This window comes from Leopardus geoffroyi, chromosome C2 (genome assembly GCF_018350155.1).
Source record: "Leopardus geoffroyi isolate Oge1 chromosome C2, O.geoffroyi_Oge1_pat1.0, whole genome shotgun sequence".
NCBI lineage: Eukaryota > Metazoa > Chordata > Mammalia > Carnivora > Felidae > Leopardus > Leopardus geoffroyi.
In genome coordinates, this window is record NC_059333.1 from 65,816,048 (window position 1) to 65,842,822 (window position 26,775).

Genomic DNA, 26,775 nt, shown 5'->3' on the forward strand with positions numbered 1-26,775 from the left:
CCTGGCTTGAATATACTTGTGCAGTGATGTAATGCTTGGAGCTACCATGAGATATGATAGCCATGAGATATGATATACTTAAGGATGAGGATAAAGAGCTGAAAGATAGAATAAACCAGTTCTCAAAAGTATGACTGAGCCACTATCTCAAATCTGGAACTTTCAACCTCCAGACTTCATGACAGGAAGTAAACTGCACTTACTGCTTAAGCGCTTAGTTAGGTGTTTTGGTACCTGCAGTTGAATGCTTTTAGATTCAGATCTCCCTTAAGATCTCCATAAGGACTACTCTTCAGGAAAGTTCTCTGAACATCTGCTGATTGTTTTATTCTATGAAAACTGAACATTACACAACTTAATGTGTTCTACTAATACTTTTCTGTCAAAAATTTGAGTAAACTATGAGAGGAAAAGCTCCTTCAAACTCAATTTGACCATTCAGAATGACTCGGTTAAGTGAACAAGATGGTTTAGTGGAAAATTGGTTGCCTACTCAAAATCCACTTATCATTCCTCCTTGTTACAGAATTCCAGTTTTGTGCTGATATCTAATTATTATATATGAATCCATGGGCGGGAGTGGGGCAGGGATCCTGTTTAAGTCGATCAGCATAAGGCATTCTGTTGGCAACTATTATTAGTCTATAAAAATGCACATAACCTAATTTGGCTCAGACTTAAAAAAAAAAATCATGCCTTGGGAATGGCTTCTTTCTTCTGCTGGACTTGAATAAGAAAGCACATGATTTCATCAGTCCTGGAAGCTCTGAGATGAAAATACTTGAGTCTTGGATGGTATCATTGAACCTATGATATTGTTTCATCTAGAGCTTGCCCTAACTCTGGACTTCTAGTCATATGAGTTTCCCTTGATGAGGATTTTCTATTACTTGATTTCAAAATCACCATGATGCACACAGATGGAACTACCAGCTAGCTAGTTTTTGATACCTAAAGAAACCCTGGGTAGTCACACGTGCACTCTTTTTAGGAAAGCTTCTTGGAATAGTCATCATAGTACTATTTAACTTTATATATTTGTAGTTTATATACATGTATCTACTAGATTATAACTCTTTGACAGTGGGGACCATGTCTTACTAACCTTTGTTCATTATTTAGCACATAGTTAGCATATTATTATGTCCTCAATAAATGTCAAGTCAAATAGCCTCTCATCTCCTTGAGGACAAGATGTATGTCTGATTCACACATGAGTATTCAATATCTAGGGCAGTTCCCTATATATAATACAATTTCACTAAATATGTACTGAATGAATAAATGAATTTATAACTATGAATAGGTTTATATTAGTTGGTACAGGAGAGAACATTGGGCTTGACCTCTACTCACCAAGACTCACATCCCAGGTCGCCAGCTGTTTGACCACAGCAATTCCCTTAAACTGAGTACCTCACTCACTTGTAAAATTGGGATTATGGTTTTTCCAACAGCCTTACATCACACCAATGAAAGGTATAGTTATCCTAAGGTAAGCCCTGCTTAGGGTCATAGTCCCATTCTCATCAACCTTCCAGTCAAATGTTAAGGTTAGAAAAAAAGAAATGATTAGAAAGAATGGTGTGACTGTGTCTGTATTAAGAGTTTGGGAATTACTGTGAATAGCAGGGGCTTAGCAAAAATGTATGTCAGAATGTTGTGGTCACCTACTAGGAAGTGAAGGGCTTCATTTTTCAAATTACTGTGGTAACATCTCTTACTTTTATTAGTACCAAAATGCTGTGCATAATCTTTGGGAAGGCTTAAGCATTAGGGAAGGATGGGCAGAAGGTCTTGTGAGATGGATTTCTAACTGTGGCAGATGTCAAGAAGTGCTTTAGTTCCTTTACATATGGTGTGAGCATATCAAACTGGCAAAAGCTGAAAAAATTAGCCTTGCTAAGAACTTAGGGAAATGGGCACCCTCAGATACAAAGGTGCAAATGGGTAGAACCTTTCTAGAGATCGGGCAGGCAGTACTCATCCAAAACGAAAACACGTGTAGCCTCTGGTCTATCCTTAGCTAAGTGATTGCTTGAGGATTTGTAAAGGATTCCCTATGGAAACTTCCAATGCATGATATTATGGAGCAGCCAAAAAAAAAAAAAAAAAAAGTAAAAGTATATACATGCAGAAAGAGGTGAAAGGCAAGGTCACTAAAAAACAGTCCTGGGGCGCCTGGGTGGCGCAGTCGGTTAAGCGTCCGACTTCAGCCAGGTCACGATCTCGCGGTCCGTGAGTTCGAGCCCCTCGTCGGGCTCTGGGCTGATGGCTCAGAGCCTGGAGCCTGTTTCCGATTCTGTGTCTCCCTCTCTCTCTGCCCCTCCCCCGTTCATGCTCTGTCTCTCTCTGTCCCAAAAATAAATAAACGTTGAAAAAAAACAGTCCTATTGTAGACTAGTGGGATTTCAGGTGATTTCTTCTTTTCTTCCCTACATGTTTCCATAAAACCAACCAATGAAACAAAATACAAAAGAAAAAACAAACAAAACAAATAATTTAGGCATCAGGTTTAGGTCCTGTTCAACACTGATGCTCAATTTTGTGAATGCTATTGGACATTTAGCAAGCATTCTACAAAACATTTGTTTAATAAATGAATGCACAAACAATAGGGAATTGGTTATTCTAAACTCAGAATGGATTCGTACATAGCCAATACAAATCATATTTTAGGACTATATTACAGGCTGGTAAAATTATCAAGGAGAAAAAGAAACTAATATTATGATTTTATTAAAAGTAAGTAGCGGGGCGCCTGGGTGGCGCAGTCGGTTAAGCGTCCGACTTCAGCCAGGTCACGATCTCGCGGTCCGTGAGTTCGAGCCCTGCGTCGGGCTCTGGGCTGACGGCTCAGAGCCTGGAGCCTGTTTCCAATTCTGTGTCTCCCTCTCTCTCTGCCCCTCCCCCGTTCATGCTCTGTCTCTCTCTGTCCCAAAAATAAATAAACGTTGAAAAAAAAAAAGTAAAAAAAAAAAAAAAAAAGTAAATAGCATAGAAAAATGACTTAATTTTTTATTTTAAAAAATGTGTAAATGCCTAGGAAAAGCCTGGAAGAGCATACAGCAAAAATTAACACTGGATGGTAAGTCTGTATTTTCTCCCTTTTTGTAGTTGAAAACATATTCAAGCAGAATCTGGATGACCATCTGCCAAGGACTGGTGTTGGATGGAAGCTGATTTTTATCTTAGGAGTCCAAGATTCTATTTTTCACCTAGCAGAATGCTCTGAAAGCTATGAAGTACTTACTAAAAATATTATATCCAAATATTCAGGTGAAAACATGAGTAGAGAATCAAAAAATTAGAGAATGTTAATAACACTAAATGCTACTGTGCCAAATGCTTTATATACACCATTTTAATTAGTGCTCACAATCTTGCACATTATTACTACACTTTTTTAAGTTTATTTATTTTGAGAGCAAGAGCACATGAGTGGGGGAGGGGCAGAGAGAGAGGAGAGAGGGAATCCCAAGCAGGCTCTGCGATGTCAGTGCAGAGGCTGACGCAAGGCTCAATCTCACGAACCATGAGATTGTGAACTGAGCTGAAACCAAGAAGATGCTTAACTGACTGAGCCACCCAGACGCCCCTTTTTTTCTTTCAGATGAGAGAAACACATCCAAAGAGGTTGTGACCTGCTTGAGATGACACAGCCAGTTGTTGAACCTAAGTCTGTCATACTTCAAAGCCATGCTTAATTAACTAGAAGGAATCCTAAAGAATACCTTAATTCAGCTCCTTTATAAAAGAGGCAATTTTCCCATCATAGAGTGACATACGAACACTACATATTCTCTTATGTTCTTTAGTATCTTTTGTTGTTGAAATATGAAACTCAACTTACTAATAGGCAGAATATGGCCAATTTCTTCATTAGCCCATAAGCAGCTTCTAGAACCACAGGGTTGCTATAGCAAGCAAACCAAACTCCATGTTCTATCCCAGGCATTATTATAGCAGAGCACTGAGCTAATTTCACTGATGACTTATTTGTTCTAGTCAAGCCTCTGACCTGGGCGAGCTTTTAATCAATAAGAGACAACTGTCTGGCCAGTAGGCATTAAACTATGATCCCCTAGTCTATCTTAAAATGTAACTAGACATCTACAGATTAATTATGCCAAACAGTTGAGATCTTCTGAGCCAAGGAATCCTAATGTGGTCCAAAATTTAAGCGAGTAACTTTCCCAAAAGACAGACTAGTAAAGAATAATAATAATGATCTAAAATATTAAGATTGAAGGCTTGTCCAGTTCTTGCCTTTAAGTAAGTTAAAAATAAAAAACAAAAGGTTGAATGAGATGATATGGGTACCGTACTCATTCTGAATTGGTAAAGGGTTATTTCCTTACTTCTATGCACCTCATTTTGGAGGTTTCACTGAATGAGATCAGGATCTGCTTTCTCGTTACAACTAAAATCTAGAGTTCCCAGAATGACACAAGAACATAAGAAATTAATATTACAGGATGTTTTTTTATACTATATCCTTTAAGAAAAATAAATGCCATGTGAGGACGTGAGGAACACAAAAAGAGACACACTTGAAGATTTCTGACCAGAGATAATTTCCTTTTTCTAAAAATAAGTTATAAATACTTTTTCCATTTATCAAAGTTCCACAAATTCCCAAAATTATTGAATCTTCTTCATTCTTCAGGAATTATTCATTCACAGAGTAAACCACCTACAAAAAAAAATTATATTAGAAAATTAGATTTTAAACATCATGCCAGACCTATGGAATTAGGGAATTAAGACCAGTAGAAATGAATGCCTCAGCCAAGTACTATTAACCAATTGCCACAATAATTCTAAACCAGTCATGAAATAAAAGACACAGAGTCTTAAATTCTAGTTTTGCCTAAAAAGCCTCACTGAAACTGTTCAATCCAATACATTTTTTCATCTTCAGAAGTCTGTTAAAGTAAAAACTATACATATTTATTTATTTACTCAAAAATATCGTCCCAAAAAGTCCTGAGCAGTGTATTTTTACAGATATTCAAGAGAAGAGACTTTGCAAACCCTTTGTTGCTGATTCAAGTATGTTTGGCAAAGATCCACGAAGTGGATGGCAAAAGGTCAGTTCTGTATACAAGGTGCTTCCTGTGGAAAGTTACTCACTTTATCCCCAGGGCAAAATAAGGGTAATGTTTTGAATCCACTTAGAAATCAGAAAGGGAGAGTAGGAGAGGATAGGGTTGCTGGTCTAAGTCAATCACTACCATGCTTCTCTCCAAACAGTTCTCACCCACCCTCATCCCCAGTCCCTATCCCAGAAGGCAGAGAGAACAATGCTTCAAAAAGTAATTTGGGCTAGCCAATTCTTCAAGTCCAATGAAAGAGATTCCTTCATCTAGCTATTATTATTCCCAGTATGTGGTTTAGAAAACATAAGCCTGATCAACAACACAAACATCTAACCTGTTTTCTAAAAGGCTAAAAGGAAGAATACACTTAAGGAAGGGTTTGAGCAGGAAAGATAACCAAAAATGAAGCCACTCAACATTGTAAGAGACAGCAGTCCACAGCACTGTTACCTCTTTTGCCACTAACTATATCTCAGGAGGGGCTACTCCTGAAAGCTTCTGGATGTCAACCTCTTGGTTACATATCTGGGTGTAAAGTCCTTGACAGAAGAGACCTTTCTCATGCTGGCATTTTCTAGGTATTAAACAATAAATATCTATTGAATAAATAAATGTTTAAATAGCAAGGAAAGACACTTTTGCTGGATTTTGTTGGAACCATATTTTCATACATAATCAGTTGTATGTGTGTATATGAAATCAGCATATTTTAAGCATACTTTAACCAACTATTAAGTTCTGTTAAATAGTAAATACTGAGTATCCCCACTGCCTGGTGCTAGTCCTTTCATTTCTTTCAATGATTTTAGCACCCAAACTGGGTTCTCAAGGTTCCTTCTGACTCCTAAAGGCAGAAAAACAGACACTAGCTGTTAATGTTCCTCTTTAACATTTCTAAGTAGGTTCTAGGTTCCTCTAGTTTTTCTTTCAGTAAAAGAAATAGTCCTAAGATAAAAGAAAGTGTTTAGAATCACCACCATCACCCACTTATTTTTCCTTAAGAGCAGTTTTCAAGTCACTGCCTTTGCTACTATTAAATCTTTAGATAGTTTATACTTAGCAATATCCCTGCTACTTCTTCAGCTTAAGCCAATGGTTCCTTAAGAAGGGTCCACCTGAAAATTATCTAGAAGTTTGAGTCAACAGGAGATCAGGGCCCAGGGCTTGTGAATTTTGGAAAACAGTCCTCAGGTGATTACAAAGTGCACCTCTGGCTGAATGTAGCCCACATTTATATTAACTCCCAATCTACTAAATTCAAGGTACAATTAAGACCTGTCTTATTTAGGATATAACATTAAAATCTACAAAGGTTTTTGAAGTAAGGAACTTTCATGATCATTATTGGGAAGATCTAGGTTTGCAAAAATATTTTTCCTTTGAAGCTATCATCAGAAAAATGTGGTCTAATAGTCTAAGAGATATCAATTTAGTTCGGTTTATCTTATAACAATGTAGACAGTAGTGTTGGATTTTACAGCCAATGACCTGGTTATTGAGTTATATATACCTACACATTTCAGCAACAGGTCTTCCTAAATTGCATTCATAATAAAGTTTTAGGATTGAAGATCAAGACTATGTGCAGTCCTAAAAATGAGTAGGCTGGTAACCAGACCTCATTAAGTGCAAGGAATGAAGTGTAAAGCATCCATGCTTTGGAGAACATAAAAGACCTAGACTCTAGTTTTAATTCCACCAGCTACCCATTCTTAACTTGGGCAAGTCTTTTTTTGACTTCACTTTTTGTCCATTTCCCAATGGGGGTTGGGGAAATAGGATACCTGGGACCAAAGCAGATCCAAACATCTGTTCCTCTTCCAAAAGCAGTAGTATGCTGAAAATGAAAACATGACATCTGAATTCTAAGAGAGGCCCTACATGGATTCAGATTGTTCTTGCCATAATTGGGATTCAAAAACACATAATCAGGTCATATAACCAACAGACCTCAATTGGATGTCTGCTATCCACAAATATCCCAACATATGGGCTATTCCGTTCTGGCTTCTATTTGATAGTTTACAAATCCTATTTGTACACCTGTCATTTAATCATCACAATGACTCTTTGAAGTAAACTAAGGTTAAGAAAGTTAAGGACTTGCCCAAGACCACACAATCAGTTAAACATCAGGTTTTCTAAGTCCAAAGCTCTTGCATTTTCTTTTACACACAAATGAAGTACACAGGTATCCCTCTCACTTTGTCCCAATAATATAAAGAGAACTATGATATTTTCTAGTCCTTGTGAATTTGTGCTAATTATGACAACAGTTGTAGCACTTTTGTGGTAGACATGAAGTCCAAGAGATGCTTCTGATGCTCCTAAAATTAGCATTTTTAAAAATCACCCTTTTTATCAAGACAGGCTGGGCATTAGCACCAACACTTTATACAACTGCCTAGGAAAAAAGAATATAAACAAGGAAACCGTGTACAAATGTTGAGATTCCAGGTCTTTAAAAATAATCAATAGGTATAATTATACTTTTAAAGAACACCCCCTCCCCCCCCACACACACACCCAAACTTACTTATTTTACAAAATGATTCACTATGGAATTTCTTTAGATAACCATGTAATCTAAAAGCCACTTAAGTATGTCATGTACACACAGAGTAGATATACCATACTAAATATAAAAATCACAAAATATGTTATGGGTCTTTTTATAAATTAAAAAAGTGAAATCCACAGAGGTTTAATGTATTGATGAATGTTAAATGTAGCTGAAGCAAAATACATGCTAAGCTAGACAATCAAAATTAAGCCTCAGGACTTTCAGCCTAGACTATTTTCTACTACATAGTGATACTTCTTATCAGCTTGGAACAGGTTCCTTATCTGTCCTTTTTTTACAGCTTAATGAGTAAGACTAGCTATGTATGAAATTCTAAAGAGGCAGTAGAGAGGTGAAAGAGAAAGAAACCAGGCTATTACTGTTATATTAGTATGTGACTTTGACATTATCTCTCAGCTATTATTAAGTTAAAACTGGCAGTGTGATATGGATATTGGGCAGTGGAAGGGGTGGGCAAAAAGCAGAGGGAATCTGCCTGGAGACAAGAGGTTGCAGGTCTGATCCTGCAACTTACCTTGGAAGTCATTCCATATTTATAGGCCTTAGTTCCTCATTTATTTATTCATTTAATTAATATTCCTCTGTTAAGCACCTACTATGTGACAGGCAAAATTATAGGTCCTGGGAATATGACAGTGAGTAAAGCAGAAAATTCTTTTTTTTTTCTATTAGAAAACCAGTATGTTCTGAAATTTTTTATTTATTTATTTTTTAATTTAAATTTTAGTTAACATACAGTGCAATACTGGTTTCAGGAGTAGAATTCAGTGCTTCATCACTTACATACAATACCCAGTGCTCATGACAACAACTGCCCTCCTTAGTGCCCATGTTTTAAAAAATGTTTATTGATTTATTTTGAGAGAGACAGAGAGAGAATGAGCAAGCAGAGGAAGGGCAGAGAGAGGGAGAGAGAGAATCCCAAACATGTTCTGAGTTGTTCCCCATAGAGCATGACTCAGGGCTCCATCTCACAAACTGTGAGATCACGACCTAAGCCAAAGTCAAGAGTCAGATGCTCAACTGATGGAGCCACCCAGGCACCCCAAGCAGAAAATTCTTCTCAGAGCTTACATTGTAGTTGCAGTAAAACAATGCAGATAATAAATACATACCTAATATGCAGGCAGTGATGTTAAGAGTAGCCACTAGCCCTATGTGGCTATTAAAATTAAAATTAAATAAAACTAAAAATTCAGTTCTTCAGTTTTACTACCACATTTTAAGGGCTCAGTAGCCACACAGGGCTAGTGGCTACCAGAGTGGAGAGTGAAGGTATAGAATATTTTCATTATCACAGCAAGTTCTACTGGATAGTGCTGGGACAGAGTGATGGGGAAGGGATGCTATTTCAGATGGGAGTGTTGAGTGAAAGCATCTCTAATAAGGAGACTATGGGACAGAGACCTAGGAATGGGTTAAGTTGCTATCTGAAGAAAGAGTTCCAAACAAAAGATCATTTATCTGTGGTATTGCTGTATACACATAACTTAAAGTCCCTTTCAGCATTAAAATTTGGATTCAAAGTTCTTTTAAAAAATGGTCTGAGGTTTTAGTATTATTAGAAGCATGGTACAAAAGAAATAGCAATAATTCTATTTTTCTTTTGCAGAAAGCAATGCTTCCATGTACTGACTACTCCCTATTTAAAAGACCCACATCAGAAACAAGGAATAAAGAATATTTTCCTTTTAGTTCCTTTAAGTCGGACAACTGAATATTTTGAACTTCCAAAAACATTATTCCTTCTGACTCTAACATAACTCTAAAGGCTTTTATCAAGCCCCTTTTTGAAAGATACATTCTCCCCTCCTTAAATCCACTGAATGATTCTCAACTTATTAGCATCATTTACTCCCTACATTAGAAACTGAAAATTATTTTTTAAGTATACTTAAGCATCCAGGTGAATTACCTTTTGAATAGAATGTTCTCTGGTGACTGCTAAATCTATAAAGCACAAATTTGAAGCAATAACCCTATGTATTATCTTCCCAATCAGAAAGTATCATGCTCACCATTTCATATCTTAAATCCTAGGGCTCTCATGCATTCCTTGTGGGCCTCAATTAGGTGTCCACAGTGCTCTTCTCCTTTCTCAATGATGCTATAAAACAAAATGTACTTGTTATCTAACAAAGTAGGCATTAGTACATTAATAGTAAATATGCATGACAGTGACGGGGAATGAGGCAGAACATGGATCTGATGGAATGTAGTTGGAGTTAAAGAAATAATTATGCATATCAAATATTGCCTCTAGTTCATATCAAAGGAACAATACAGTTCTCTAATGAAATTGATCATCTGAATACAATACTTATGTTAAAAAAAATTTTTTAGGGGCGCCTGGGTGGCTCAGTCGGTTAAGCAGCCAACTTCGGCTCAGGTCACGATCTCGCGGTCCGTGAGTTCGAGCCCCGCATCGGGCTCTGTGCTGACAGCTCAGACGCTGGAGCCTGTTTCAGATTGTGTCTCCCTCTCTCTGACCCTCCCCCGTTCATGCTCTGTCTCTCTCTGTCTCAAAAATAAATAAACGTTAAAAAAAAAAATTAAAAAAAACTTTTTAATGTTTATTCATTTTTGAGAGACAGAGCATGAACGGGGGAGGAGCAGAGAGGGAGGCAGACAGAATTGGAAGCAGGCTCCAGGCTCTGAGCTGTTAGCACAGAGCTCCAAGCGGGGCAAACCCACCAACCTCAGATCATGGCAAAGCTTAACCAACCGAGCCACTCAGGCACCCCTGAATACAATACTTAAGTTAAATCAAAGACAGAGAGAGGAATTGAATTTTTTGCCTATCACAGAGGAATTAAATCTTTTATTCTGCTCTACATTCAAATAGACCTAAATAAATCTCCTAATCATAATACACCCAACAACATAAACGGCAAGATCTGGAAGGCAACAGCAAGCAGCCTGATGAGCCTCCCTCACAATGATCAAAGAACTTTTTACACTAAGTAAAATCTAGGATCACACAGCTTTTTATTTCTAGGGCCTGAAAATGTAATTTTAGCAAAGATCAAGTTAAGTCAAATTTAATTACAAGAAAAAATTGACTCCTCACTATAGATATTTTGGCATAGTGGTCTGAGACAATTAATGCAAAAGCAATTTGAAGGATAGGTTCTCCTTCTTTAGAGATCCAAATCCTATACATCCTTCAATTGCGCAATGAATAGCTCATTCATTACAAATGAATGAATGTTTGGTGAAGATAACAGCTAGTATTCCCTGATCATTTTTTGAATACTGTGTAAGACCTGTATCATTAAACCTTACAGGAATCCTAGAGGCAGACACACTTTTATTAGGCCCATTTTACAGACATAGGAGGCAGGTGTGTTAAATAATTTACTCAAAGTCGCAAAGTTGGTGGACCAGATTCAAACCTTGACTCTTAGTCATGACACATTACTAGCTTTAGATTCAATAAGCACTTACTGTTAACTATGTTAACAGTTCTTAGTCATGGCACATTACTAGCTTTAGATTCAATAAGCACTTACTGTTAACTATGAAAGCAATTTCAGTATCAGATTGTAGTCTTTCAATTCTCCCTTCACAGTATTATTTGAAAAGTACTGAGTAAATTTACTCAAAGTCGCAAAGTTGGTGGACCAGATTCAAACCTTGACTCTGGATTCCAAGTTCTTAGTCATGACACATTACTAGCTTTAGATTCAATAAGCACTTACTGTTAACTATGAAAGCAATTTCAGTATCAGATTGTAGTCTTTCAATTCTCCCTTCACAGTATTATTTGAAAAGTACTGAGTATTAATAAAAAGCACTGCTTTCCTATAACTCTTAACTCCATTATGCCACTTGTGATTTTTATGTGAGGGTAAAAAAGAGGGAGAGGTTTACAATTCACATTTTCTGAGCATTCCCCCTAATGAGATTTGTTCCACAACAGAGGTTGTATAGAATGAGAACAAACAAAACCTTTTGTGGGTTGACAGGAATTCAGATGTGCTATCGTGAATACTGTCACCTATGTCAGACTGTCTGATTTTTAATTCACCCACCCGGGAGTGGGGGGATAGGGGGGAGATAAGGGGAACTCTTCAGTACTTTAAGAAATGTACCGGTGGGGCGCCTGGGTGGCGCAGTCAGTTAAGCGTCCGATTTCAGCCAGGTCACGATCTCGCGGTCCGTGAGTTCGAGCCCCGCGTCGGGCTCTGGGCTGATGGCTCAGAGCCTGGAGCCTGTTTCCGATTCTGTGTCTCCCTCTCTCTCTGCCCCTCCCCCGTTCATGCTCTGTCTCTCTCTGTCCCAAAAATAAAATAAACGTTGAAAAAAAAAAATTTAAAAAAAAAAAAAAAAAGAAATGTACCGGGTCCCACTATGCCAAAATTTTACCAGAAAATTTTACTCTTTTGTCTTGCCAAATCTTCCATCACAGCCCATACATACCACGTGGTAATAGCAATCATTAGTATCTCCACTACCTATAAGCTTCTTTAAATCAAGTAGCATCTTTAGTCTTTAGTAGACCTAAGGCAGTGCTTGACACAGAAACAGATGCTCAGAAACCCTATGAGTGAGTGTGCGAAGCGAGCCCGGTTCAATCTGACCTCTCTCCTAACCTTTCATCCATCTTTCGGGGCTGGGCTACGGGCTGTCAACAGAGTACTGGGTCCTCTAACTCTCAAAACTGCAGCACGGCAAAGCTCGGACCAGTGAAAGCCCAAGGCCGGGCAGGGAACGGAGGTACCGGAAGGCAGCGCATGGGGCCTGCCCGCCGCTCCCTCCCCATTTGCGCACTGACCAAGCATCGCGCGCCTTCTTGGTCTCCGGACAGGCGCAGCAGGGCTTCAGAGGCTTCTTCTCCTGTGACTCAGCCGGGGCAGGGCTTGCGGCCGCCAGACCCGGCATCTTGCAAGCCTACAGCAGCAACTAGCACAGCCACCCTAAACTCTCCCAGGCTCGGCGAACGCCGATTTGCCTTCAGTCACTTCCGGCAGTGGCTCTACCAGGGACAGGAAGTCCTGCCTCTCTCAGACGGAGGGGGAGTTAGGAGGGGGAGGAAAAAAAAAGATTTAAAATGGCGCGTGCGCAGAGAGGCTAAATGAAGGGCGCTTCTTTCGCGCAGGCGCAGGGGCGGGATGAAAGGGCAAAGAATTTGTCAATCAACTTGGGGAAGACTGGAAAAAGGGGAAAGTAGTGAGATGGTAACTCATATCTCTTAACCTCTCAATCTACCAATGGGAAACTGAAGCCCAAGAAGGTGAGATGACTTGTCCACCCTAAACAAAAGAAACACGAGTGAAAGCCAGTTTCCCTTGAGTAACAGATTAGTTCCACATATTTCATGCTCGAGTTATTATCTGCCTTCTCCTCCCTCCCCGCCCCCACCTCCATCTCTTTTGTTCTGGTTTAGTTAAAAATGATCAGCAAAGAGCTTTGAACAATCCAATCCACAAATGTGAGGGGAAAATTCTAATACTCATACCATACCCAGTACACTATTTTATAGCTCCCTTTCTAACTGATTTGATTTCAGTATGAATTGTTAATCATAGGGCAAATATACCAGTTAATAAAATTGAAAAATGACTTTTCCTTGGCATTTCTTTTTTTTTTTTTTTTTTTTCAACGTTAATTTATTTTTGGGACAGAGAGAGACAGAGCATGAACGGGGGAGGGGCAGAGAGAGAGGGAGACACAGAATCATCGGAAACAGGCTCCAGGCTCTGAGCCATCAGCCCAGAGCCCGACGCGGGGCTCCAACTCACGGACCGCGAGATCTTGACCTGGCTGAAGTCGGACGCTTAACCGACTGCGCCACCCAGGCGCCCCTCCTTGGCATTTCTTGAGTTCAATTAGGTATATAAGTAAACTGGCACCTACTATTTGCAATTGTGAGGATTTCTTTCATGCAGAAAATTGTTGGGGAAAAGGAATGAACTTATTTCTTTTTTACCTTATTATTTTTTAAAATTTATTTATTTTGAGAGCGCAAGTGGGAGGAGGGGCAGAGAGAGAGGTCAGAGAGAATTCCAAGCAGGCTCTGAGATTTCAGCACAGAGCTGGAGGCAGGCCTCTATCCACCAACTCCTGACATCATGACCTGAGCTAAAATCAAGAGTCAGTTAAGCAACGGACTGAGCCACCCAGGTGCCCCTGGACTTATTTTTTAGAGCAGGACTTCAAGGCATAGTTCAAATAGCTGCCTAGTATATTTTAGGTAATAAAACTTTCAGTGTCACCTAACCAAGGTTTGTTTCTGTATTTCAGAGATTTAGCTCAGGGAATCCGTATGTATGTCTATGAACTGGTGCTATATACCTTTTTTTTTTTTTTTTTTTAAGAGAGAGAGAGAGAGAAAGAGAGAGCACATGAGTGGGGTAGGAGGAGAGATAGAGGGAGAGAATCTCAAGCAGACTCCACACTTAGCGCAGAGCCTGATGCAGGGCTTGAACCAACTGCAAGATCATGACCTGAGTCAAAATCAAGAGTTGGATGGTTAAATGACTGAGCCGTCCAGGTGCCCCTGTGAACTGGTGCTATATGGAAGTAATTTCTCTATGTGTATTTTCCAAGTTACTAAAACATCTCCATTTTGTCATCTAAAAACTTTTAATAAGCATGATTTTTACTTCATTATAGATTGATATGTTTACTAATAACAACATATTGTCCTTATATTCTCCTAGACTCACCTTTATCCACTATTACCAGTTCTTTCAACTAGGTGTTTGCTACTGCTATTTAGTATCTTGCTATTGAAACAGTGCTTCTTGGACTAGCAACATCAACATCACTTTGGAAGGTAATGTACAATAAACATGGCTGAACAAATCAATTGGGGAAAAGAAAACAAACTGAAGAAAATTAAACACCACATCAAAGGGTGGGGTTCTGGATGCATTAAAAGTCTACATGTGAAAGGTCAAACTAAGAAATCAATGAAAGGTAGTGATAGTGGAGGAGCTTATCTCTTTTTTAAAAATAATCTTCCCAACTTTAGGGGTGCCTGGCTGACTCGCTGGAGTGTTTGATTCTTGATCTTTGGGTTGTGAGTTTGAACCCCACCCCATTGAGTGTAAGGTCACTTAAAAATAAAATCTTAAAAAAAAAAATCCCAACTTTAATAGCATGTCTCTGTTACTTAGGGCTCCAAAATACATTAATATAAAGTTGGTAGAGGTTATCTTTATACTGAGGGGTGGTGTACATCTGATGGCATTTCAAAAGCACAAATTTTGTCGACACAAATTGAACAAACTTTTAGAATCTCTAAAAGTAAAGAAAGAGAGTTTTATTTGAGCCCAAGTTAGGACAGCTGCCCAGGAAACACATTCTTCATAGGAATGAAAGTACTCTGGAGAATGAACAATTTTTACAGGGTATATACTTCTTTACATCTCAAAAGATGGTAGATTAGCATATAGGCAGGAATCATGAATTTTATCATAAAGGAATGCAGGGAACAAGAACACTGATTGGTATCTCAAGAACAGGATGGGTTTTCCTTTGTGCTACTCATTCACAAAGCAGATGTACAATGCATGTGTGGCAGTCCATAAATCAGGCTTTTGGTTTGAACAAAGTTTATGTACCATCATGCTAACTTAGAAAAAAATCTAAAATGGCTTCCCTTGTCCATCAGGTCTTTAGAGAGTTTTTCGCTCATCATAAGTAAATACACACACACACACACACACACACACACACACACACACACACATATATATATTTTTTTTTACATCAAAATAAAGGCTTAAGGTTTTACATAGGACATGTTAAATTAATTAAACAAACCAATAGACTGATGTGGCGCTAATGCTGCAGTGGCCTACACTAAGCAAACCAAAATCTAAATCTACAAATACCTCAAGTTTACAAAATCAGAAGGCTAAGGACAACCAATCACAGCCAACTAGGATTTACGCTGTACCCAATCAATAATTTCCTTACTTTTCTTCCACCTTTTCTCTGTAGAAGCCTCTCTCTGTGCTCCAGTAGTGCAGCAAGCATTCCTAACCATTTCTGCTGCCCATTTTGAACGAATTTTTGCTCCTAAAAATCTTAATATATCTCAGTTTATCTTTTAATAGAAACTATAGACAAATTTAACAAATGATGAATGGGTCAAAGATATTTGAAATATCTAAATCCAACAAGGGATTGATTCTAGAATATTTAAGGAACTTATAGAAAGTAATGATAAGAGAATAGCAATCCCAATAGAGAAATGGAAAAGGGATATGAACAGACAGTATATAGAAGCAGAAATATTCAAGCAACTTGTTTTTGTTTGCCTACTTATTAAAGGCAAGAGAATATGTAGAATACACAGAAGAGAAAAACTGAGGCCAACACTCATAAAAAGAGCTATTCCGAAGGAGTACTAGTCATAGAAATAGAAAATAAAACAACAATGAGGTATCACTTTATACCCATTAGGCTGACAAAAATTAGCAAACTGAATAATGCCAAGTACTAGTAAGGATGCAGGAATCCTCCCAGGTGACTGTTGGGAATGTGGAATGGTCTTGCCATTTTGGAGGGCAGTTAGTCAGTATCCAGTTAATTTAAGAATAGGTGCATATTCTGTGATTCAGCAATTCTATTTCTGGATCTGTATTGAGAAGAACTTCCCAGCAAGTCCATAAGGGAACATATATGGGAATAATTGTCACAGCATGCTTCTGTGGCAGAGAACTGGAGGCAATGTGGGCATTCATGACTGTGGGGGTGGATAGGGAAATGGAGTGTACTGTGCACATACTGGAAGAAATTGACAACATACACAAAATAACATGGAAAAATTTTGTAAAGCATATGGGTAGTGAGAAAAGGTAAGAAAGAGAATGGATACATAGCCCAATACCATTCACATAAAATTAAAGAAGGGGTACGAAAACCAAAAATACACACAAGAATACATATGTATAAAAAGACTTGCTTTTGACAGAATGGGGGAAGAGAATAGGGATAAATGAAGACCCTGCAAGGGTCCCTTGCAGGGACCAATGATGACAATGTGTCATGCACAGAGTAGGATAAAGAAGTCAATTATCTACATTTGAAAAACAAGGAAAACTACACTGGTCGCATCCCACTAAATGTACTTTGGAAAACACTACTTCATGGGTAGCAAATGAATTTAATAATTTTGATGTCCTTTTTCGCTACCCTTTTAGGTGATATGGAACAAAGTTAAGTTTTATTTGAAGAGCTTAAGTCATGTCCTTGCTTTTAAGTAAAAAATAATGATTTTGTCATAAAAAGATATTGTGAATTTGCAGATGACATACTTTGATCTTATCATACTCATTTTGGTGCCCCAACAGCAGTTAACACATGGTAGACACAGCATAAAGTTTTATTTAGACAAATTATTCCCAAGAAAGCTTTATTTTGCCCTGTTACTACAAAGAATCTAGAAGTATTTTTTCCCATAGAAAAATCTCTTATCCAGGAATGTCTGGGTGGCTCAGTCAGTTCAGTGTCTGACTTTTGATCTCAGCTCAGGTCTTGATCTCAGGGTTTTCAGTTTGGGCTGGCATTGGGCACAGTGTGGGCCCTCACATTGGCCCCTGCATTGGGTGAAAAAGAAAATATCTCTTAAATAAGCAAAGAAACAAATGTTGAACTGATTTTTCCCTCTAGTAATATCCAATAACCCCCATATTGGCACTGATAATTCTTTTTTCCTTTTTTTGTGAATATAATTTATTGTCAAATTGGCTTACATACAACATGCAGTGCTCATCCCCAAAAGTGCCCTCCTCAATGCCCATCACTCATTTTCCCCTCTTCCCTACCCCCCACCAACCCTCAGTTTGTTTTCTGTATTTAAGAGTCTCTTGTGGTTTGCCTCCCTTCCTCTCTGTTTGTAACTATTTTCCCCCTCCCTTCCCCCATGGTCTTCTGTTAAGTTTCTTAAGATCCACATATGAGTGAAAACATATGATATCTGTCCTTCTCTGACTGACTTGTTTCACTCAGCATAATACTTTCCAGTCCCATCCATGTTGCTGCAAATGGCATGATTTCATTCTTTCTCATTGCTAAGTACTATCCCATTATATATATAAACCACATCTTCTTTATCCATTCATCAGTTGATGGACATTTAGGCTCTTTCCATAATTTAGCTATTGTTGAAAGCACTGCTATAAACATTGGGGTACACGTGACTCTATGCATCAGCACTCCTGTATCCCTTGGGTACATTCCTAGTAGTGCTATTGCTGGGTTATAGGATAGATCTATTTTTAATTTTTTGAGGAACCTCCACACTGTTTTCCAGAGTGGCTGCACCAGTTTGCATTCCCACCAACAGTACAATAGGGTTCCTGTTTCTCCCCATCCTCGCCAGCATCTGTAGTTTCCTGATTTGTTCATTTTACCCACTCTGACTGGTATGAGGTGGTGTCTCAAGTGGCTTTGATTTGTATTTCCCTGATGATGAGTGACATTGAGCATCTTTTCATATGTCTGTTGCCCATCTGGATGTCTTCTTTGGAAAATTGTCTATTCATGTCTTCTGACCATTTCTTCACTAGATTATTTGGGTTTTTTGGGGTGTTTGGTATAGATTTTTGGATACCAGCCCTTTATCTGATATATCATTTGCAGATATCTTTGCCCACTCCATCAGTTGACTTTTAGTTTTGTTGATTGTTTCCTTTGCAGTGCAGAAGCTTTTTATCTTCATGAGGTCCCAATGTTCATTTTTGCTTTTAATTCCCTTGCCTTTGGAGATGTGTTGAGTAAGAAATTGCTGCGACTGAGGTCAGAGGTTGTTGCTTGCTTTCGCCTCTAGGGTTTTGGTGGTTTCCTGTCTCACGTTTAGGTCTTTCATCTATTTTGAGTTTATTTTTGTGTATGGTGTAAGAAAGTGGTCTAGTTTCATTGTTCTGCATGTTGCTGTCCAGCTCTACCAGCGGCATTTTCTAAAGAGACTGTCTTTTTTCCATTGGATGCTCTTTCCTGCTTTGTCAAAGATTAGTCGGTCATAGATTTGTGGATCCATTTCTGGGTTCTCTATTCTATTCCACTGGTCTATGTGTCTGTTTTTGTGCCAATACTATACTGTCTTTATGATTATAGCTTTGTAGTAGAGGCTAAAGTCTGGGACTGTGATGCCTCCTGCTTTGGTTTCCTTCTTCAATATTATTTTGGCTATTCAGGGACTTTTGTGGTTTGATACAAATTTTAGGATTGTTTGTTTTAGCTTTGAGAAGAATGCCAGTGCAATTTTGATTGCGATTGCATTGAATGTGTAGATTGCTTTGGGTAGTATTGACATTTTAACAATATTTATTCTTCCAATCCATGAGCATGGAGTGTTTTTCCATTTCTTTGTGTCTTCTTCAATTTCCTTCATGAGCTTTCTATAGTTTTCAGTATACAGGTCTTTTACATTTTTGGTTCGGTTTGTTCCTAGGTATTTTATGGTTCTTGATGCAATTGTAAATGGGATCAGTTTCTTTATCTCTCTTTCTGCTACTTCATTATTGGCATATAAAAATGCAATCTATGTATGTATATTGATTTTGTACCCTGTGACTTTGCTGAATTCATGTATCAGTTCTAGGAGTCTTGGTGGAATCTTTCTGGTTTTCCATTTAGAGTATCATGTTTTCTGCAAAAAGTGAAGGTTTGACTTCTTCTTTGCCAATTTTGATGCATTTTATTTCATTTTGTTGTCTGATTGCTGAGGCCAGGACTTCCAACACTATGTTAAACAACAGTGGTGAGAGTAGACATCTATGTCATGTTCCTGATCTCAGGGGGAAAGCTCTCGGTTTTTCCCTACTGAGGATGATATTAGCTGTGGGCTTTTCATATATGGCTTTTATGGTGTTTAAGTATGTTCCTTTTATCCCGACTTTCTTGAGGGCTTTTATTAAGAGAAGATGCTGTATTTTGTCAAATGCTTTTTCTGCATCTATTGACAGGATCATATGGTTCTTATTCTTTCTTTTATTAATGTGATGTATCACATTGATTGATTTGTGAATATTGAACCAGACCTGCAGCCCAGGAATGAATCCCATTTGATCATGGTGAATAATCCATTTTATATGCTGTTGAATTTGATTTGCTAGTATCTTGTTGAGAATTTTTGCATCCACGTTCATCAGGGATATTGGCCTGTAGTTCTGTTTTTTTATGGGGTCTCTGTCTGGGTTAGGAATCAAGGTAATGCTGGCTTCATAGAATGAGTCTAGAAGTTTTCCTTCCATTTTTATTTTTTGGAACAGCTTGAGAAATATAGGTATTAACTCTGCAGTTGGGTAACAGCCCCTTCTTACCCTGCCCCCACTTCCTTTAATGAGCTGTGTTCAAGATATTAACAATCTCTTAGTTTCCTCCCTGAGCACTGTGACTCTTAAAACCCTTCCAACAACTGCTTCTTCAGAATGGAGTATTCTCCTGCCCATGAAAAAGAGGACCAAAAGATATTCCTTTCCAAGGTGAAATATTTAGTTGTTTATATCCAGCTACTTGCCTCTCCTCTTCTTTCAGAATGTCACAGCTACCCCACACATGTAGGTTACTTTTTCTTCTGCCTTTTAATTTATGAAGAGGTAAGCTTTAAGGTTAATGATTGGTTTTTACATTAACGTCATTCTTTACTTTTCTTACTTAGTCTAAATGTCTTAGACTTGTGGGATTGTTAGAGTAGGCAGTTAGTTAGGTTCTAACAGGATACCTGGAGGCCAGCACCGAGGAAGTCATGGCCAGTTGTTGGGAAAGTCAGAAGCCTGTCCTGGCAGCACTCCACAAGAAGCTAGATCTAACAAGACTGAGCCAAGGTTGTGGATGCTGTTAAGAGAAACCTCTGACCAAATTAGGAAGAAAAAACATGAAGCATTGTTTCCCAAGTAATAAATATTCTGACTCCTAGTTAGCAAAGGTCAATAACAAGACACCCAAACCCTCAGGGCATGCATCGCTCTCACTTTCTTTCTTGCTCTCATATTTCCAAAGTGTACTTTTTGATTTAATAAACTTTCCTGCTTCTGTTACTCATCCACTATGCTGAGTGTGTGTCCTTGAGTTCCTTCTCGTGACAGGACCAAGAACCTTCAGCAACTCCTTCAGGTCTGGCTGGGTCAGTTCCCCAGGGCCCTAGGTCTCTGGAGTTTACCCAGCAACAGGATGGTTTTAGTATTAAAGGAAACGTAGGAGTATAAAACAATGACATTTAGTATTTCCCATTCTCCCCCAAGAAAAATCTCAAAAACCCACTTCCTCCAAGAAAAACACAATTTTAGAGAGCTGTAATTAGAGATTAAATTGAGAGTAGGTGGCGTGTGGAAACTAAAATAAGATAAAAACAGAGAGGGAAGCAAACTATAAGAGACTTAAATACAGAGAACAAACTGGAAGGGAGGTGGATGGGGGGATGGGTTAAATGGGTGATGGGCATTAAGGAGGGCACTTTTTGGGATGAGCACTGGGTGTCTTATGTAAGAGATGAATCACGGGATGAATCCTGAAGCCAATACTAAAGACTACACTGTATGTTAACTAACTTGAATTTAAATTGAAAAAAAAAAAAAAAAAGAGATTAGATTCAACCATCTGTTTTACAGAGGCAACTCAGAGGCTGGTTTGATTAGTACATTTCATATCACATTCTCGCTTCCCAGTTATGATTATAATCAGCAATACATTACTATTTTAAGCCCCTGGGGCTCTTTGTTAGTGCTATTGTAATTGCTACATTAGTAGGCAGCAAGAGTTGAAAAGGTCACTGTAATGGACTTTTTTTTACAGTACAGTGAATATGTTATTGTGAAGTACTGAATGGGAACATCACCTATGAATGGCACCAAGAATTCTGTGGATGACAGCCCTAGTAATGTAACAAGCAACAACTAAAATCCCTCCATGATGAAAGTACTTAGCTATTTTTCATGCCTAACTAATTCCAGGTATGGAGACTTCACCAAGCAAGGGTGGGTAGTTGATGTTGGTAGAGGAGTGACACCATATGCTGAGACAGAAGAATTACAGGTCCTGAATTCTCACTTCCCTAGTTAATAAGTTTGGAGGTAATTTTGTATAGTATTTACACTTCTGTTTCTGGGGATGGGGGAAAGCTTTCCAAATTTCACAGTTAAAGATGTGCAATACATTATGCTCTGTAGCTTTTCAAGAACTCTGAAAGTTTTGAAATTTTACCCAATTTGCCTACCACAGTCCCATGAACGCTAATAGAAGCCAGACAACTGTTAGGTTAGAGATAAGGGATAATTTATTTCTTACAGCCATAGCAGTAATGTATCAGCATTTTTGTGCCAGTTCTCTGAGCCCCAATTCCCACACGGTGATGTAACGAAGGCCAGATGACATCTGCATACACACTGGGTTGCATTATAGGAAAAAAATAATGATATTAGGAAACCCAAATCTTTAATAATAGGCAGTAAGAATGTATGCCCTTTGCTCAAAGGGAGACCATCTGACTTCTAAAGTTGTTAGCAAACCTGCCCTTTACTCCAGAATCACACACTATCTCTATTGTCCAAGGTTGTTTCCTACACAAAGGAACAAGGCAGACAGTATCCCCCTTACAAGACAAGCAGAAACACGGCGAACTGTCTCCCAACATGGGTTTTTTATTAACTTACGCCTCTCTACATTATCAAAGTTACTTTTATACAAGTAAACCACAAGACGCAGAATGTAATTTCATAAAGATTCCACATTAGTGGAATTAACTAATGTTAATTCTTGCTGTGTAGCAATATTAGCAAAAACCTAGTGGGAATACACATTTATTATCTCAGTTTTTTATAGTTAGGAATCTAGACATGGCTTAAGTAGCTCCTCTTATTAGGGTCTCACAAGACTACAATCAAGATATTGGATGAAACTGTGGTCTTATCTGAGGCTCTAATGGGGAAGGATATCCTTTTTTTTTTTAAAGTATGTATGTATGTACGTATTTAGAAAGTGTGAGCAGGGGAGGGACAGAGAGAGAGAGAGAGAGAGAGAGAGAGGATCCCAAGTAGGCTCCATGCTGTCCACGCAGAGCCCAACATTGGGCTTGAACTCATGATCCATGAGATCATGATCTGAGCCGAAATCAAGAGATGGATGCTCAACCCACTGAGCCACCCACATGCCCTGGGAAGGATATGCTTTTAATTTCACTCAAGTTGTTGGCACAATTCAGTTTCCTGCAGTTGTAGGATTGAAGGATTTCGTTTCTTGCTGGCTGTGGGTTGGAGGCTGCCCTCAGCTCCAAGAGGATTGGTACTTTGGTACGTAGGGTCCCCAACATGGCTACTTGCTTCCTCCCAGCAAGGGAGAGAGTGAACAACTCCTGTAAAATGGCCAGTACAGTCTATGTAAGACATTCACATAGTCACTTATCTCATCACATTTGACATATTTATTGGTGAATGTCTTCCAGTGTATTTATGGAGGGGGCTGGTTGTTGGCTACTTAAGATTAATTTATGTGATTCAGTGAGGTAAGTCTTTCTGAGGGGACATTTTAGCTGAGAACTTGAACGATGAGAAGTCAGCAGCGGGAAGATGGGGGGGCCAGGGGTGAGGAGCATTCTGGGGAAAATGGACAGAAAGTGGAAATGTAGCTATGCCCACAGACAGAAAAATATCACACCATACAACATTGTATTTTATTTGTTTCTGGGTCTGTTTTCTTCACCATCCAATGAGCTGTATAAATTATCTCAGAATCTTCAATACCTATTTTATAGTAGACAGTAAATTGTTTGTTTTTTTTTTTATTTATTTTTGGGGGGGAGAGAGAAAGAGAGAGAACCGGTGGGGGAAGGGCAGAAAGAGAGGGAGACACAGACTCTGAAGCAGGCTCCAGGCTCTAAGCTGTCAGCACAGAGCCCAATGTGGGGTTCAAACCCAGAAACTGTGAGATCATGACCTGAGCCAAAGTTGGACACTCAACTGACTGAGCCACCTAGGTGCCCTGACAGTAAATTTGTTTAATAAGTGGATGTATTTATTCATTTAGGAATCGTTTTATTAAGATTTTATTTACCAGGTACTTCAGAGATACCAAATGACCATGTGAAGGCCTGTGTCCACAATGAACGCACAGTTGTGTGCAGGAGAGTTGCAAACCATTACTAATGCAAGGTGATCCATGATATTGGTGCTACTATAGCATTGGAAGAAAGAATGAACCCTCAATCTATTTGGGGGATTTGGGGAAGCTACATAAATGTAGTAAGGTTAGCACTGAGTCTTCAAGGAGACCTAAATTAGTTGGGGTGCATAAATAGGAAAAAGCATTTTAGGCAAAGAAATCAGTTTGAGCAAAGACTTGGGAGTGACAAAGTATATGGCTGGTTCAAAAGCCCCAAGAAGTTTAGGAGCAAACAAAACCAGGAGTATGTGTGGAAAGAGGGATAGCAGTCCAAGAGGCTTATTCTATGTGTATATAGATCACATCAAAGGGATAAAGAAGTCAACTCTAAGGTGGGCCACTAGCCTAACAGGATAATTTGAGCATCATAAATAATAATGGATTAAAACTCATCAGATATGTAAAATGTATGCATTGCTAATAATAACTAAACAAAACCTTACTGGTTAACATTGGAGGTTGCTAGGGGACCAACTAATTTCTCTGAAATTTTATAATTAAAGTGAAAAAGCCCAGCATTTATCACGCCTTTCTTCTAGGATCCCTGTATTTCATGATAACCAGAGCTGGTGAGAGAAAGTTTATAGAAGAATCCCAGGTAATAAAATCATTCAAAGTATTAGAAATCTATTGTTCTAGGATAAGACTTAAGAGACATACCAAAATGCAGTGTGAAGACTTTTTTTTTTATGCTTTTAATGGGAAAAAAAACCCCAACTATTAAATGATATTTTGGATTCAGCCAAGTTAATTTGAATATGTATTGAGTATTAGATGATACAAAGGAATTACTAATTTTGTTACATGTGATAATGGTGGTGAAGTTAAGAAAATCCGTGTCAGTTTGAGATGCAGATTAATTTAAGGGTAAAATGTCTGGGATCTGTTTCAAAATAGTTAAACACGGAGCAGGCGAGGGGATGAAACTAGATGGGCAAAATGTTAATTGTTGATTCTTGGTGATGAGTCCGTGAAGGTTATTAAAAGTGGATTTACCTTTGCCTATGTTTAAAATTTTGCTTAATAGTTTTAAAAGCAGAACAAGCGCTGCGTAAAGGGGATGTCGGAAATGAAAAACCTAAACTATACTAGAAGATTGAGATTTCCCTGGGATTTCCGAAAGAGTTAAGAATTGTAATGGTCAAATCTCTGCTGGATTTGAAGAGCAGCCTCTGGCTGCTCTCCGGGCGAGGGCCCAAGGAAGGCGGTCGAGGGCTCGCGGTACTCTTGTAAGTGCAGTGAGAAGTGAGGACGCCCTTCCCCACCCGGCACCCTTCCCTCCTCAAGCCTGCCCTTCTTTTCCATCCTTCTTCTCTCCCCACCCCACACACCCTTTTACGCTCCTCCGCGCTCTCCTTTCCCCACTTCCTTCCCTTCCTGCGTCTCGCCCCACCCCTCCCTTTTCTTCACCCTACTGGTCCTTTCCCACACAATCCCCGCCCTTCCGTTCCAAGCCCCTCCCCGCGCATTTGTCCGGACCATCCTCTCCTGCTCCTCGCCCCGCCCCTTCTCTTAGCGTTCTGGCGGAGGTTACCATAGCTGCCGTGCGCACAACAGCTAGGCTTTTCTGGTTGGTCTCCGGCTGGCCGGAGGGAAGAGTCGACACCATGAACCATGTAGTGACTATCGAGGAGCCCCAGGCCAACCCTCAGGTGTCTCAAACCCGGTGCGGGGTGAAGTCGGGGACCTGGGGCAACGTCTCCTCCAGTCGACCGTATGATTTTCTGTACGGTAAGGGCGGCACCGGACCTCCCTCCAGAGTTGTCGACTCCTGGCCTAGGTGGGCTTTGGGTCGGTGATACCCGGCTAAGGGGCGAGGTGAACGGGAGACCAGCCTCGGGACGATCCCCTGACCACGGTTATCCTTTGTTGGGTGAGAGCAGCGCAGAGCTCCCCAGGTGGCGGTGCTCCTGTGCGCGCGTCGGAAGCAGCAGGTGCGCTCTGCGTCTAGGAGGAACACCGCGCGCAATCGCTTTACTGTCCCCACCGTCTTTTCCAGATAGTCTGCACAGCTTTAAGCAATCTTTCTGAAACCTGTACCGGGTGTTTTGTTATCCAGAAATGTATGCAATGATTTAGCAGACTTGGAGATTCACTCAACATTCCCTCATTCTAACTGTATGAAGTGCCAGACAAAAATGACCTTCCCTCTCCCATTCTCTGGGCAACTCCAAATTTGGCTTTGTAGATAAAGAAGTACCAGTTTATCTCGCCTTTGTTTTCAGTTTTCTCTCTCTCTTTTAAAACTGACTGTTATTTATCAAAGCACTGCTTATAAACTAGGTCCACTGTGTTCCTTTGGATCAGTAAAGCCCCAGTTTATTTTAATGCCCAGCTTGCCCGTTTATGTTCTGTCTCTTCTACTGGACCTTAAGTTCTTTAAGTTCTTGTTTTACACATTTTTGCAGGCTTCTCAGCACCTATTCCAGTGTTGGTACATTTTTTTTTTTTTTTTCCGATTTTGCCCTCAGCAGTCCCATGCTTTTCACCTGAACCTTGCATTGCTTTTAACCGTGTGGTATCTCCTCTGGGATTCCCAGGATCTTCTTTCACTGGGAATCAATAGGTTACCCATTTCCTGGTATAGGGGCTTTGTAATGGTTGCTTACATATTCTGGCCTGTGGCTTTCTTTATTCACTCTTGGTTTCGTCTTGTAAAATAAATCTAGTAAACCCTTGTAAGCACACCATGTTTATTTCAAAAGTAATTTGAGAATGGGATATACTTATTTAGTAAAGACAGGCAAATAATTTATCAAGTTTCCTGTCTTTTATCCTTAAAAGTCTCTCCCCCCCCCCTTTTTTTTTCTGCAGGGGGTTACTAAATGTTTCCGTGTCCCTTGCAAGGAACAGAAACCCACTCAAAATAGGCCAAATAAAGTTTGGATTCTTCCAATTAGACGGGCAATCTCACGTCTATTAATGGACAGGAAGCATAATATAGCCAGGATAAAGTAGAACCAAGACAGGGAAGGT

The 26,775-nt window shown here is 39.3% G+C and overlaps 2 protein-coding genes across 8 annotated transcripts in view; one reads left to right on the plus strand and one right to left on the minus strand.

The window, feature by feature from the left end:
* Positions 1-3,346: 3,346 nt before the first annotated feature.
* On the minus strand, positions 3,347-12,663 carry LOC123610923 (cytochrome c oxidase copper chaperone). Of its 2 annotated transcripts, none has more exons than XM_045502148.1 (3): positions 12,464-12,662; positions 9,705-9,793; positions 3,347-4,696 (listed from the first exon to the last, which is right to left on the minus strand). In XM_045502148.1, the coding sequence occupies exons 1-2, from the start codon at positions 12,568-12,570 to the stop codon at positions 9,709-9,711; spliced, it is 192 nt and encodes a 63-aa protein (XP_045358104.1). In that variant the 5' UTR covers positions 12,571-12,662; the 3' UTR covers positions 3,347-4,696; positions 9,705-9,708. The 2 variants fall into 2 exon arrangements, with proteins under 2 accessions (XP_045358104.1, XP_045358105.1); XM_045502149.1 differs by lacking the exon at positions 3,347-4,696 and adding an exon at positions 6,917-6,939 and having other exon boundaries at positions 12,464-12,663.
* Positions 12,664-21,475: 8,812 nt separating this feature from the next.
* Positions 21,476-26,775, plus strand: part of CFAP91 (cilia and flagella associated protein 91) — an 88,837-nt gene continuing 83,537 nt past the window's right edge. Inside the window, exons 1-2 of one of the 6 annotated variants that reach the window (XM_045502154.1) lie at positions 21,476-21,596; positions 24,339-24,397. Coding sequence is in view for 4 of the 6 variants with exons in the window: in XM_045502153.1 (XP_045358109.1) it covers positions 25,407-25,579 (173 nt within the window). In the remaining 2 variants the exon portion in view is untranslated. Of the gene's footprint in view, positions 21,597-24,338; positions 24,398-25,292; positions 25,580-26,775 lie in introns of those variants that run through there. The other 5 variants (XM_045502153.1, XM_045502150.1, XM_045502151.1 and 2 more) reach the window with 5 other exon arrangements.